Source organism: Citrus clementina, unplaced genomic scaffold, assembly GCF_000493195.1.
Source record: "Citrus clementina cultivar Clemenules unplaced genomic scaffold, Citrus_clementina_v1.0 scaffold_8, whole genome shotgun sequence".
Classification (NCBI taxonomy): domain Eukaryota; kingdom Viridiplantae; phylum Streptophyta; class Magnoliopsida; order Sapindales; family Rutaceae; genus Citrus; species Citrus x clementina.
In genome coordinates, this window is record NW_006262022.1 from 18186897 (window position 1) to 18202637 (window position 15741).

Consider the following 15741-nt stretch of genomic DNA (forward strand, 5'->3'; position numbering starts at 1 on the left):
AAAAATCAAAGGTCCAGCAGTGCCGTTTTTTCAGCAAAGAAAGGAAGAAACTCACCAGGGACAAGACGACCAGAGCCTAAATCAGTTCCACAGTCCATGAAAACAGCACTTTCCAACGTGTTGTTCTGAAAACAGTTAAAAAGGATTTTGAGGGTTAGTGATAGTCCAGCAACAAACTGAAACTCAAAAATAAGTAGCAAATTTCAAAGTATCCTAATGAGAAAGAGCAATCATTTGCTGAAAAGTAAGTTCTATGATTGATCCTAAAAAAGCCGATCAAACAGAAGTGTAACCAGCATTTTTTTCAAGGCAAATAATGTGCCAAAACATAAATCATCTTCTAACAGGGGTTTTTATGCAAGCAAAATGTACTGGGCCCGAGACGTTAAAACAAGCAAAATGTAATCAAAGCAACATGCAATTGCTAACAAAATAAGCACACACACTAAAATCCCTGCTTCTATTATACATGACAGTCATGCTCTAATTCATAGGATTTGACAACAGATTTATGCTGACCACATAACGGTTACAAATCTTTGATATGAGATTTCAATGATTCCCTGTTACAAAAAAAATTTCACCAAAATCCAGCAATATTAACAATATCATAATTAAGTACTAGAAGACACACCAATTTTACAAGGAGGCCAGATATCAAAGAGAATGTAACAAATTGAAAACAAGTGATTACAAGTTTACACCCACTGAAGTAATGACAAGGTAAAGCCACTGCATACCAGAGGGAATGTCAATTCAGTATTAGCAACCAGACATGATCTCCCGGATCCAACAGCACCCTCACCATACCCTCGCACACTACCAAGACCCCCAATTGCAAATGCTTGATAAGGAGCCATGTCCCCTACAATGGAGCCACCTGTCAGGCTGTAACAAGAAAGGTCAGAAAAGCAAATAAAAGCAAGAATATAAATGTTGGTTAGATATCAATGACACAATTGAAGCATGTGGAGACATGGATAAGTGCACCTGTCTTTCAAAATGTGTTTCATGAAACCTGAGTCGGGTTAGGCAATCCCTTTTAGCACAGTTAGTCATTTTACTAATTACAAATCGATGCTTTCTTTTCAAACTTCTATGGTATTTCTAGTTTGCCCATCAAATTATCCTTTCCTATTTCTGAGAAACAACAATATAGTATGTCCATTTCATCAAATTACCCAACACTTCCTAATATGCTTATTATGAACATCTCTTAAGCTTCCTAGCAGAACTACTAAATTCAGACTCTTGCCTTCCTATGTCCCTGCTTTTAACTATTGTTTACCCATAATCTATGCTCTAATAACAGAGCATAGTTGACCAATGAAACAACAAAATATTGCTCACCTCGTCAATAGAAATGCTGGTCCAAGTTTGACGCCCTTTGATGCAACAAATTTGAACCTGTTGAAGATTAGCCACTTGGATAGAACTGGAATCCCCTGTTCTATTTGCATGCTAAACTGTAAACAAGGGAGACTCAAAGTCAGTGGAATACAAACAAACAAGCAGAATGGATATGTCAAACTGCAGGGAAAATGCTGCACTATGGATCAGCAAGTAGAGATAGTTTACACGAGAGAAACTGCGATCATTTGCCTTAGCATATCGAGATTCTTGCTTTAAAACTACCATACTGTCGTGGTTACTCCCGCTGCATGGCAAACATCATAAGGACTGTGTTAAAAAAATCAGTCCACTATATGGTTTGAGAATCAGAAGTACAAATCACAATCACCTGCAAGTCACGGGAAATCCATCAAGATCTCTAGTTATAGACCGCCAATCATCATTCACAGGCCGAACATGCTGCAAGGCTAACTTTGATTATTTTCCATGTAGAATAAATACAGACTGAAGAATTGCGGGTGGACACACTACAAGAAAAGGATACCAAGTAGAAACTATGAAGTGATAAGTAAAGAGTCTTCATCAAACCTCAAATTTTAAACTAGTTGTGTTGCTCCATTTTGAACTTATAGGCTCACTTATATCCAATCCCAGTGACAAACGAGACAAATTCACTCCTCCACTCCCTGAACGGGAGAAATTGTCTATTGGCACACCATGTACCCCCACTTCTGGTGAAAGAGAATGCTGGGAAAATAATTTACCGAATTAGAACTGATACATGCTAAATTCCAGCTCAAACTCAAGTTTCATTTCAAATTCTCAACTGGGATTTCATTAATTAACCATATGGATTAGAGAACTTTCCAACAATCCAATCCAAATGCAAATTGTTGGTAAAGAAAAACAACCTGAATAACAAAACACTGTTGAGAAAGCCATTCGGGCCTTGGCCTCCGATAAGCAACTAAAATATTTGAATCATAAAGACCCTTATCCCACGATACATCAAGCTTCTCACTTCCACCAAACAAGTTTGGATGTTTGATGCAAAGACTGGAATGAACAAAATTGAAACAATTGTTACAACACTTCTCTTTCTGTACATACACACGTACTCATCAGTAAAACTCAGGATGGGAAAGATTGTGTTTCTAAACTCATAGTCCATTTTATCAGATTTTTACAAAAAATGAATGAAAAGCAAGCAGTAAAGAGAAACAGGGAAGTTTTTCTTGTTACCATGAATTTTAGTAATTAAGTGAATACAAAATTTTAAAATTTTTGCCCTCACATTCGAAGCTACAAATTACCAAACAGACGGGCATTACTAAAAAGAAAATAATCCAAAAATAAGAACCCAGAAAACCCAATAACCGTTCATCACCTGATAAACAAAAGAATTCAAACAAATAAATAAAATAATTCGCACCTGCCGATTACAAGAGAAAGAGGACTGCTAGTGTTCCTGATAAAACAACAGTAATGGAAATTTTCATTTCTATCAAATAAATAAATACAAGTATAAAAAAGAAAATAATGGGATGGGCAAAAAGAACCTGGGAGGAGGAAGCATCAAAGAAGCACAAAGCTTGTGAGTGAAATCGACGTTAACATCAATCTTGGCTGCAAGCACAAGAACAAGAACGAAGACATTGATTCAACATTATACGATAATTAATCAATAAAATAATAACCAACAATATAAAAAATCAAGATTAGACAACTGACCTTTGCCAGCATGGATGCTCTTCTGAGCGCCCATAGCGACATTACTAGTGGCGATGGTTATTCATAAAAACATAAATAAATTAATTAATCAAATGGTAAAGATTTTCTTTTTCCGTTTTCTGCAATAATGAATGGAACAATTATCAAGTTTAAGTGTGCGACCATGCAAAATGTTTTGTGTTGTGTAAGTGTCAAGTGCTCTGGGCGAGCGTTTTGTGTTTGGTCTTGGCTTGTTCTGATGGGTAAAGAAGCTCTAAGTTCCCAAGTTTGTTATCTTCTTTTGCTTCTCCTTTTAGTTTTTGCCTGCACGTGCAATGATTACCCTTTCCTAAGGATAAAAAAAAAAATTCATTTTAAAATTATTTTACGGTTAATGTTGAATTTTAGTGAATTGTCCTTTCTTGTTTTTGAAAATTTTAAATCTACTCCTATTTTTATAAAGAGAATCACCAACTCACCCTTCATTTTCCCTCATCTTTTCACTAAATTTGATGACTTCTTAACTTTCTATATAGAAATAGATACTGGTTTATTAGAAACCACACCCCTCATGGTAATGACACCAAAGAAATATTCAATAAGAATAATTTAAAATTTTTAAAAATAGGGAAGATAATTTGAAAATAATCAATTTATAATAAGAACCCACAATTTACCCATTATTTTATGATAAATTTGTTTGAATAGAATTACTAACATCCCACTAAACTCTTCATAAAATTCCTCTTTTAAAAGCATCCATTAAAAAGAATTGTAAGTCAAACTACTTTTAACAACACCCATTTTAATTCCGAAAGTAACCCTCTGTATCCTTATTTCTTTAATCTCTATAAAATCTATTGGAATGGAACAACACTATTTTAGTTAATAAAATTTTCACAAGTTAATATGAAGCTTTAATTTAAGAATCATTTTCAATTTTGAATTCCTTCAACTTCTTTTTCTTTTTACATCGCCAATTACTTGTCAAATTTTATTGCCATTTGCTATGCACAACTTGTAACATAAAAAATGGTAATAGATATTCTAGATATTTTCTTTTTCTGTAATTTTGCGTAGATGCCCAAATTTCACAATATCACAAAATAGAATTGGGGTGGCGATATTTCCACCCCACAAAATCTGTAAATTCGTCCCACTTCTAAAAAATAATGATAAAAAATTTATATTATTTTTAAAATTTTCAAATAAAGAAGAATTATGAGGAATTAATCAGTTAAATCTTTCTTAAATTCTTAATTTATTTTTTTGTGATATCTTAATTTATTTTTTGTAACTTAGTTTTTTTAATTATATTTAACAAGTAAGATTGTATCAGCCTAATTTTAAATTGACTATTTATCCTTAAAATATAAAAGTACTAAAAATTTACTTTAACTTCAATTTTTTAATACAAAATTCACTGTTTCTAAATGGTCAATTCTTCTTTATTTGTATGATTATTAACCTTTAATTAAACTAACATGATGTTTTTATGAGCCAATGTATATGTGTATATGTGTGTGTGTGTGTGTGTATTAATTATTAAGCTGCCAAATTTATGTCATTTAAAAAATTAGTTTATAAGTCATAAAGTGAAGTACCTAAAGTATTATGGGAAATTATCATTGCACCACTTTCATTTTGTCTTATGTTCATCCAACTACCACAAAATTCTAATATGTTTACTGCACCGCCTTTCTTTTTAAATTTGTATCAATTAATCACTTTTGCACTAACACCATTAAATAATTTAAATGAAATGATAATTTTACCCCTAAATAAATTAAAAGACAATTTTATGCTTTGAAAAATAAAAAAATATAATTATAAAAATAATTGTAAAATTTTTGGATTTAATAAAATCCCCTAAATTATAAAAATTTTGGGATTTATTTTTTAATAAATAAATTTATTTATTTTAATAAAATTTTGTGAAATTATAATTTTTAATAAATAAAGTCAGTTATTTTTATTAACATTTTGAAAAATTATATTTTTTTAATAAAAATACTTAATAAAATTTTACAAAATCTAAATTTAATAAAAATGAGCTGAGCATCTCTATTTGAGATTTATTTTTAGGGGTATTTTTATAATTATATATTTTTAAATTTTTTATAAGATAAAATGATTTTTTAATTTATTTAAGGATAAAATTATCATCTCGCTTTAATTATTTAAAGGTGTTAGTGCAAAAGTGGCTAATTGATATAAATTTAAAAAGAAAAATGGTGCAGAGATGCATAGGAATGACAATGGGGTGGGGTGGGGGTGGGGGGGTGGGAAGGCCTTCCCCATTCCCCAATAAATTTAGTGGGATAGGGATAGGGAATCCTCATGTGGGGAATGATTTCCCCATCTCCACCCCATTCCCCATTTAGCTATTTTATAGTAGGTATAGATACATGATTTCAGTAAATTAAAAATTAAAGGCTTAAAATAAAATAATGACCATATTATAAAGTATTTAAATTATTTTAAAAAATCTCTAAAAGTTTGAAATAATAACTTAAAATGATATCAAAACTGAAAAATATTTAAAAAGAGTAGCACCTTAAAAAAGAAAAGAAAACATAATAATATTTTAGAGTTGAAAAATGATTATATTGTTAGGTTTTCTTCTATTCATATCTTGTTTATATTATATAAAAATAAAAAATTATTAATTGACATTATAGTTGATAAAATAAAAATTATTAAATAAGAATTAAAAATATATTTATATATAATGGGGATTGGGGTGGGGGTGGGGTGGGGAGTACAAAATCAAACCCTACCCCGTTAAGAATTTTAGGATTATTCTTCCCCACCCCCCACCCCATTCCAAAAAATTATTCAAAATTTTTCCTTCTTTGGGGTGGGGCTCCATGGGGCCCCAAATCCGTGGAGGATTTTTCCATCCTTAGCAGAGAATATGTTAGAATTTTGTGGTGGGTGGATGAACATAAGATAAAATAGAGGTGGTGTAATGATAATTTTCCAAGTATTATATATAAGATCACATATTTCTTCAGGTAATTGGGTCATTTTATATTATAAAGATAAAATAATTAAATAAAATTTATATTAAAGCAACCTTAATAATTAAAAAAATAAGTAAAAAAATGTAAGAGTGATTTAATTGATTAACTATACAAATATTTTTGTTGATTTGTATTTACTAAAAATAATGTGCATTTATTATAAATAATTTTTAGAAGTGGGGTGGATTTACACATAAAATGAGGTGGAAATATCCCCACTCATAAAATTGTCTTGATGGATGGAGACGATTATCATGATGCAGTTTTTTCTTCCCCCCGTTTTAAATGACATGATGGCGATGCATTGAGGATTCAATGAGGGTTGAAATTGTAAAATTCAAGAATGAAAGTTTACGAGAATTTTCGAGGGGTGCCATTAGTCCTACTCAAATTTTCATTTCAGCGATGTGACATAATGGACTTTTTTAGAAAATGAGCCCAATATTAACTCAAGCCCACAACAAATGGGTCACAGCATAACAGAACAAAGCGGAGGGCACATTCTTTGAGCAAGGAATGTGGTACTATTAGCACCCCTTCGTTAATTTTGTAAAACCCCTCATTCTCAAAATTTCAAAGAACGACACAATGATTAATCTAATTAATCCTATGTCTTTTCTCTCGCAAAACTCTTTAGCGTCACCCATCTCGAAACCCATCGCACACTTTTTCTTTCGGCAAACTACTTGCAACATCAAGCCAATGGGCTTGTAGGCTACCCAACTTTGGGCGCACGGATTCGAGTTCCAGCGATGACTGAGACTCGACTTCTCTTTTATATTAAGTCTATTTGTCTCTCCGCATTTAATATAAAATAGATATCTCTTTAGTATTCAAAGAAGGTTGACCTTTGGATTGTACCATAATAGAATTATTAAGAAAATGGTCGACTTTCGGATTGTACTATAATAGAATTATTAAGAGAATTCTAATCGATTTCTGATTGTAAATATAATTAGAGATCTAATTATAATATATCAAAATGTCAAAAAAGACTATCCACAACATCATTATTCTTATTTTGTTTGGATTTTACAAAATAAAACTCAAACTCTCCAAAGCGCACATCTTAAACTACTACAAATTATAACTACTTTTTTGAATTAAATAAATGTATTCCTAGTTCGAGGATCCAAAAACAAACACTATGAATTCAGTGTAAATTGGGTTTGGGATCTTGAATGACTGTGAAAGTTGGACTGCATTTTTTTAATTTTTGTGGATTTTTTTGAGAGAGAAATTATTGTTTAAATGACGAGTATTTTTAGAATTAAAGTGAGTGATGACAGCAATAAGGGATTTTACAGTATAATTTAATAGTGTTTACTTAAAAAAGAGTAACAATCGGATTTTAGAGAGGTGACAATAGTATTCCAACTCTTGAGCAAATTGGAAGTGGTAAGGTTCAAACTCAATCTAAAATTATTAAGCGTTCTTGCTTGATGGCAACACCCATGCCCTTGAACATATATTGAGGGAGCATATGTTCAAGCCTCACTGGCTTATTTCTTTATTTTTGGATAGAAGTAGATATCTCCAACTCTAAGTAATGCTCGAAAGACCTTTAAACTGTACTATATTGTGTATATTTTTACAGTTTCAGTTAGTTTCAAATATAATGTACTCATGATCTACTCTTTTTTTTTTTTTTTTTTCCCTCACAACAATTTACCAGCCCAACAACAATTTTAGGCCACCCCTCTTATCCCAAATTCCAAAAGAATGATATTGATAAAGATCTACGATGAATTTATGTTTTAATATATACACATCTATACACATATTTATGTTTCTAATTAAATAAATTTTTATCTGTACAAATTTACATTTTGTGTTAGATTTTTAATGTTTATTATTAAATTAATTAAAAAAACTACAAATATGTTTAGTTATTTAAACTTAACCTCCAAGTTAATGTTTCATTCTCAATGTCCTAACTACATTTAATGTTTGTTTGCCATGATTTATCTAAGTGTCATAAATGCTTATTTAATCTCTTAGGCTTTTATCAAAATTTCGTCGTTGTTTGGTTTTTTTATTATCACTTTTGAAGATTAAAGAATATATTTTGCCTCTACTAGTAAAAAAGTTAAATTTTTAGCTTTTGAAAGTAGAGGCTGCAAAGTTTTTTTTTTTTAATGTTAGAATATCTAAAAAAATTTCTACTTATTTGATAATCTTATTTTATTTTTTTCATAACATAATTTTAAAAACTTGCCTATTAAAATAAGTTTATAGTTTTTGATAAAAATTCTCATTAACACCAAACAACTAAAACTTTTTGGGTAAAAACTCTACTAATAAAATCTCTATTTAAATAAGTTCTATTTGTAAAGTTATACAAAATTCAGCTGTGCTTTTTATTAAAAGTGATTTGGCCTGTCATTATAAAAACTACTTTTACCAATTATTTTCCAAATTCTTTTATCAAAAGTACTATTTTTCTTTTTTTAATAAGAAAAATTAATATTATTTAAAAATAACCCATAATATTACTAAATAAATATAGACCATAATATTTCTACAAAAATATTAAATTTCAAATGGTCAAATGAAATAATAAAAACATAGCCAATAATATTAGTAAAAAAACAAAACACTTTTTGTTTGTGATATTCATTCTTCTTATGGAAGTAGCCCATAATAGCGCATAATATCAAATACATTCCAAACATGAAAAAAAAAAATTAGTCAAATTTCAATGTTCAAATGAGTTAAATTTGATAAGGCATTAATAAACTATAGCATGAGTTAAATTTCACAACTAAGGAAAAGTCTAACCCATGTTTCTCTACCCTCATCACAAGGACTATTAAAAACATTAAGTACCGCACTATCACGAGCAATTTAAGTGGTGGCTCTAAGTCGTTCCAATGTTGTAAGACCATTAATCTTTTTCATCATCACTCAATCCTACTTGTTTGTCATTGATTTCTTGTCCCATAGCTCGTCTCATGACATTAGGAGATTCTTTCATATGTGCAATGATAAGAGTTGTTAACTCTTTAAGTTCTCCAAGCTCTTCTAAATCTTCATTGCTTCTTCTTCTCCTTGATGAGCTATTTGAAGTTTTTGGATGTGGAACATGTGAGAAAGACATTATCATCAACATCATCTCTCACATCTGCAATATTCAAATTCTCTTTTTGAACTTCATTGTTCACTTTTGTCCTCTCAATTTCCTCCGCAACATTTGTAGAAGCTTTTTTATTTTTTTCAGTTGCATGATCTTCACTATAAATCATATATAAGTCCTCATAATATGGGGATGGTTTATTTCTGAAGTTTGTTGCCTCTTTATGACTTTGCAAAAGCAGATAAAATAGTAATAAATAGCATAAACTACAAGTATAACAATAGTAAATAGCAAGTAAAAAAGCAAAAATAATAGTAAAAATCAACAGTAAAAAATAATAAGTATAACAATAGCAAATAATAGCAATAAATTGTAGAAATAGCAAGTAAAACAACAAGTATGAGTAAGATAGTAGCAAACAACAAATAAAATAACAAAAATAATAGTAAAAATTAGTAGCGAAAAATAACAACAGCAAACGATAATAATAAATAGCAAAAATAGTAAGTAAAGTAGTTGTGAACAACAAGCAAAATAACCAAACAGTGAGTAAAATAGCAAAAATAGTAGTAATAATTAGCAATAAAAAATAGCAAATATAATATTAAATTACAAACCAATAAGTTTAACTCCAGAGGTTCATGATTCCATTAAAAGACAACCTTAACACAGCTCACCATTCCATTAAAAAATGATTCCATGGCTGTGATGACCATCACACATACACTCACTCTTATCTTGCTTTAATTGTACTTCTGAATTTATGAAACTAAACAAGAGAAGTCAAAGGACTAGAAATCTCATCACACAACCACAGAGCCAAAACCTAGCAATCAAAACGCAAAACCGAACCAAATCCACAAACAAAAGCAAAAGCAAATAGCACATCGATTTCGAAATCACCATCCCCACTACAAAATCAAACGCTATCAATCATAATTTTAAGATAACATAAACATAATAAAAAAACCCAACATCAAGTATTATTTACACATGACCTTGAAAATTGAATCATGAATCAAGCAGCTTACCTTGCAAATTGAAAGATAAATAGAAAGATTCAAGCTAAGACTGAGAGATTGACACTGAAAGTGAGAGATAAAAAACTAAGACTAAAATTGAGATTGTAAGCAAGATGATGAGATGCTGTTGAAGCTTTAAACGGTCTCTTTTGCTCAAAAGTTGTCATTGGTGTTGCTGAAAGCTGTCGAAAGTTCAGGGAATTTGCCAATTTTGAGTGAGTGATTTGACTGACATTGGAAAAAAATGAATTAGGGCTTTTTTTTTCCTTTTTTTATTTAGATTTGTTTATGGATAAAATTGAAAAATTAAAATTAAATGAAGGTAAAATAGTAAAACACAGGAATCCAAATTTCCTTATCAACAAATAAATAAAATTCTGCAAATAACAGAAATTGGCTTTGGAATGGAATTTAATTTCTAGATAAATTTTGCAACCGAACAAAGGAAATTACAGAGGACATGGAAAAATCTCTCCTTTCCTACCTTAATTTCTTACAATTGAACATGGCCTGAGGTCTCCCTAACCTAGAAGAGCCTACGCTAATTCGAGTGCAGCCCCCGAGAAAACTATAGTGAAAATTAATTAATTTATAGAGCTTTTGAGCTGAGTATAATAATATAACACTAGTAATTAAAAAAAGGTAACAAAATCACCCAAAACGTCACTTTGGAATTTTGTTTTGTTTTTTTTTTTGTTTTTGGTTACCCTTCAGTACTCTTATCATTTTTCATAATAATATATAACTACATCTTTCAAGCATTGAAACATAATTACAACATGCATGCGCTTGTGGTCTTATAAAAACAAGTGCTACTAGCAATATGTTATTATTATTACCATGTATAGATACGTATTATGGTTCCATGCATTGCTTGTTGAACTATTTATGGATGAATGCCACGAGGCGTTTTCGGAGGTAGTGGCGGAGGCCATGGACGATTAGATAAGCGACCTGGAGGCGGCAGCTTAGGCGGAGGCAATTATCATGCAGCATATATAACTCTAAAAGAAATCAAAGTAGATTATTAAGCTTCATCTCAATTATCATTCTAATTGCCCTCTTACTACATAGATTTTTCTAGCATGTATACAAATTATTAGATGAATAAGAAGATATTATATAGGCCCCTTTCCTTCAACAATTTTCCACTCAAAAAAATTATAAACAAGCACAAATAAGTCAAGTCAATATATATGTACTTGAATAATTAAGTCAAACATGTGTGTGCGCGCGCGTGCATATATATATATATTATGAAATTCCTATCCTAACTACAGGAGATTGTTCTGAAACTGAGTATTTTTATTTAAATTCTAATGATAATTTTTTTTGGGGGGGGGGGGGGGAGGGGATGGTTACTTGCTAGTTAGAAGACCTGATTATATATCCATTAGTAATACAATGTTAGTGACTTTGCTACGAATTTGAAAAATGAATTGGATGATTGACTTTACTTTAAATTGACCGAATCTATTAATCCATTGCTACTATAATTGTGTTTACTTTCTGGAGTGGGAGTGAGGAGTGAGGAATGTGGATTTCTCTCACTCTAGTGTTTACTTCAATAAATTGGCTCCGGATTGAAAATCTCATTCCGTGGGCTCCACTCATTTTTAGAGTGGAGAGTGGGAGTGGGCCCACTCCCACCTCTCCATTTTCTACCTTTTTTTTAATTTAATTTAATTTAATATTTAATATTTAATAAAATAAATAATATTATATTTATTTGAATAATATTATTATATTTATTTTAAAAATAATAGTACTATATTTATTTAATATTAATAATTAATAATAATAAATAGTTTATTCTAAGAAAATATTAATTTTGTACTAAATACTATTATATTATTATTTTATATAATAATAAATTTAATATAATTATTAAAATAAAATAAAATAATGTTTCATTTTATATTTACCCTTCTTTTTACCCTCTTTTTATTAAATTTACTATAATTATATTTAATAAATATTTAAATAATATTATATTTATTTAAATAATAATATTATATTTAACTAAATAATAATTTGGTTTGATTCTAAGTCTAAATTATTTAAAAATAATATTATTATATTAATAATATTACTATATACCATCTTTATTTGAAAATATAATATTATTATATTTATTTTAAAATATTAGTATTGTATTTATTTAATATTAATAATTAATACTAATAAATAGTTTATTCTAAGAAAATATTAATTTTATACTATGTTAATAGTAAAAATATTTCATTTATATTGCCCTTATCAATAATTTTTAATTAATATAATTAAAATTAAAATTAATAAAAAATTGTGATGTTCATAATTAAGAATATTAATAATTATTATAAATTTACAAATATAAAAAAATACATGTTTATTCATTAAATATATTTTTTAATAACTTTGTAATTAAAAACTATAATTCTTTAAATAAGGATAAAATTATAATTTGAGACTATTTACTCTCAATCCAAGACAAAGTAAATACATAAATTGAATTCTGATCTCCATTTCATGCTTCCATTTTAGTGTAAGTAAACAACCTACTCTCACTCCCACTCCACACTCCCTATCCTAGGTTTTCTACTCCTTAAGATTCCCACTCCAATCCAAAAAGTAAACGCTACCTATATTAATGTGGAATGATCACGTCGTCTTCTAATTTGTAGTGGGGCCAGTGTGCGTTAATTTCCAACAACCCCTCCAATTCCATTAGCCCATTCTTCTTCTTCTTCATCATGTAGATTTAATTTTATCAATTGCTACATAGCACATACCTAAGTCCCACATGGAATATAAACCAACAAAATTTGCTTTAAACAGCATATAAATAAACAACTTCGTCCTCTAATAAACTCACCTGGATGGGGTCAATGAGTGATGACTAAGGCTCATGTCCTAGGGCTGCCCCTCCATTGCACTTCTTGGAGGACTACCCTAAGGTCTCCCCAAGCTCGGAGAGCCTGCGTTCCAATTTGTTGTAGGGGCTTGCGTTCGCGTGGCCCTGCCAATTCTATACTAAAATTAATTTATAGGGCTTTTTAGCATAGATAATCAGATAGTGTCATGTGGTGATTTATTGTCATCGAAACGTAACCCTCTAGATTATTAATGCAATCATAGCATGTACTTGTGATCTTATAAAGACAAGTGTTTCTAGCGATCTTACAAAAACAAGTGTTACTAGCAATATATTATTGTGTTAGTGTAGATATTGTGGTTCTACATACATGCATGTGAATTGAATTACTTATGGATAATTAGAGATGCGACCTCCTGGAGCACTAAAGGATGGTTACAGAAAAAAAAGCATCATGCAGCGTTGCGTTGGTACAAAGAAATGTTGGGAAACTACAGCTACGTTTGGTACTGTTGCATGGAATAAAAGTTAATAATATTTTCATATTTAAAACTTATAAGCTTCAAATCCACAAGAAAAGTAGATTTTAAAAGAGAAAATAATACAAAAAAAAGGTTGTCATAGATTTAGATTTGGATGAAAATAAAACCACCCTGTACTGTATCTATAATTCTATGAGCAATGCTAGATATCTCAATATCAAAGTCTTAATTTAAATTCCAGCTGATGTGACATTCATTCATTTAGTGTTGGTTAAGTAATTTTAAAAACTATAAAATCCATAAATGAGTGACACATGACATTAGAACTCAACTTTAAAAGCTCAAATGTTGGAATCCTTAACATTATTAATAATACTACATCTGGATGGAAATAAAACCGCCAAAAATCTATGTATATGGGTTGAAAACTGTAAATAGAATATTTTCACACAAAAGTTAAAATTAAGAGGAAGTAATAAAATAAATAGGAAGCTTCATTTGTGCTGTTATAAAGTGCACTTACCTAGATGGTTCAATAAGTGATCAATGAGTCTCGTGTCTTTGGGCTGTCCAGCATTGCACTTGTTGGAGGACTGCCCTAAGGTTTCCCTAAGCAAGGAGAGCCTACTTCGTAATTTGTGACATGGGGCCTGCGTTCGCGCGAGCTCTGCCAATTCTACACGAAAAATTATTCCTAGGGCTTTTGAACGGGTATAATAATAAGTAACTGCATAAACATCTTTGCATGCAAGCGCTTGTTATGATTTTACAAATATAAGTGTTACAAGCAATAGGCCGATAGGATGATTGCAAATGAAAGATTTTTTTAGTAGTTATTCCGATTAGTACAAATCACAAAAAGGTGAGTCTAGCTCGCTGCGAGACCCCGACAACTGTTGCTTCCAGTTGATAAATCAAATCACTGTCCAGCAAGGTTGTTGGAGCTAAGGTTGAGTCCCTCTAGGTAGATGAAATTGGTCTAGCAAGAGACGTCGATGAGAGCTTTATGAATAAGACTCAGAGATTTTATGGAATTCGGATCGACAAAATCTGTTGCCTCAGAACCTTCTCGGTGTTCAATTGAGTCATGATTTGGCTTCTTCTATTTAGTCCTTAAGAATTCACTAAACCCTACCTTTCAAAGGCCCTTGCTACAGTGCACTGTTTATCACTAAACTATCAAGCAGTGTATCTACTATATAATTTATTTTGAAGGGGTCTGAAGTGATGGTGTATACAGAATAATAGAATCAAAAGTAGGAAAAGTAGATGAAAAGCAAAACAACGATTATATGACTTATTAAAGGGAGATTTTTCTTTATATTTAATTTAATTTGTTAAAGACATTGCTACATTGTACAAACCTAAGTCACACATGGAATGCAAACCTACAAAAATTTCTTTGAAAAACATACAAATAACGGGCTTCATACACTAATAAACTCATGATCACTTACCTAGATGGGGTTAATGAGTGATCATTAAGGCTCATGTCCTAAGGCTACCCTCCATTGCACTTCTTGGAAGGCTGCCACGAAGGTCTCCTTAAGTGGGAGAGTGATAAGTGTATATTTTTCATATATTGTGCTATTAATTTCTCCATCTTTTTCTTGTTTTGGTCTTAAATATTCTAATTATTTTAATTAATTTTTAATTTAGTAAATTATATTCTATTGTGTTAATTTTTATCTTAATTTTTTTATTTTGTTAATTTAGGTATATTATGGGATTAAAGAAAAATTTAATCGGAGCATTTAAGAAGAAATCTACTTGAAGGAATTAGAAAAAGAAATAGCTGAAGATTTTTGGAAGCCAATTAATTAATTGATGCACATTTGGAAGCATATGGGATTTCATGGAGATTAATAATGATTTTGGGAACAAGCATGTATAAAATGGAAACTTGTTAAGTTGCATGCAAGATTCATGTTACCAATTCAAAAAGATTTCATGCATAAGTCTTGCCTAAACTAAATTACATGTGTATGACATTACATATGAAAAGCAAATTGAAGAAAAAGGAAATTGTCAAAGTGGCGGGCATGTTCATGGCAATTAAAGGAAGCAAATCAATTGCTTTAAATTGGAAATAAAATCCAATGAGGATTAGGCCAACCATATGCATAATAAAAAACCAACCTTTGGCTTTTGATAGAGAATCGGCAGCCAAGAGGAATTGAAGAGAGAGCAGTGCAAGAAGAGAAGAAAAAAATAG

At 30.3% G+C, this 15741-nt stretch overlaps 1 protein-coding gene, 3 non-coding genes and 1 pseudogene across 5 annotated transcripts in view; 3 read left to right on the forward strand and 2 right to left on the reverse strand.

Annotated features, from left to right (window-relative positions):
• LOC18034156 (outer envelope protein 80, chloroplastic) overlaps positions 1-3360 on the reverse strand; it is a 6313-nt gene extending 2953 nt beyond the window's left edge. Inside the window, exons 1-10 of one of the 2 annotated variants that reach the window (XM_024179232.1) lie at positions 3085-3360; positions 2913-2979; positions 2786-2809; positions 2265-2409; positions 1942-2100; positions 1742-1812; positions 1579-1657; positions 1351-1466; positions 741-888; positions 56-125 (exon numbers count right to left, since the gene is read on the reverse strand). In XM_024179232.1, the coding sequence (XP_024035000.1) occupies positions 56-125; positions 741-888; positions 1351-1466; positions 1579-1657; positions 1742-1812; positions 1942-2100; positions 2265-2409; positions 2786-2809; positions 2913-2979; positions 3085-3118 (913 nt within the window). In that variant the 5' untranslated portion in view covers positions 3119-3360. Of the gene's footprint in view, positions 1-55; positions 126-740; positions 889-1350; positions 1467-1578; positions 1658-1741; positions 1813-1941; positions 2101-2264; positions 2410-2785; positions 2822-2912; positions 2980-3084 lie in introns of both variants that reach the window. The other variant, XM_006424016.2, reaches the window with a different exon arrangement.
• A 5480-nt stretch (positions 3361-8840) lies between these two features.
• On the reverse strand, positions 8841-13079 carry LOC112096437 (annotated as a pseudogene).
• Positions 13037-13193, forward strand: LOC112096544. Its single transcript, XR_002904446.1, has one exon. It is a non-coding gene; the product is annotated as a U1 spliceosomal RNA (small nuclear RNA).
• Positions 13194-14041: 848 nt separating this feature from the next.
• Positions 14042-14197, forward strand: LOC112096567. Its single transcript, XR_002904468.1, has one exon. It is a non-coding gene; the product is annotated as a U1 spliceosomal RNA (small nuclear RNA).
• Positions 14198-14975: 778 nt separating this feature from the next.
• Positions 14976-15129, forward strand: LOC112096607. Its single transcript, XR_002904505.1, has one exon. It is a non-coding gene; the product is annotated as a U1 spliceosomal RNA (small nuclear RNA).
• The last annotated feature ends 612 nt before the right edge of the window (positions 15130-15741 follow it).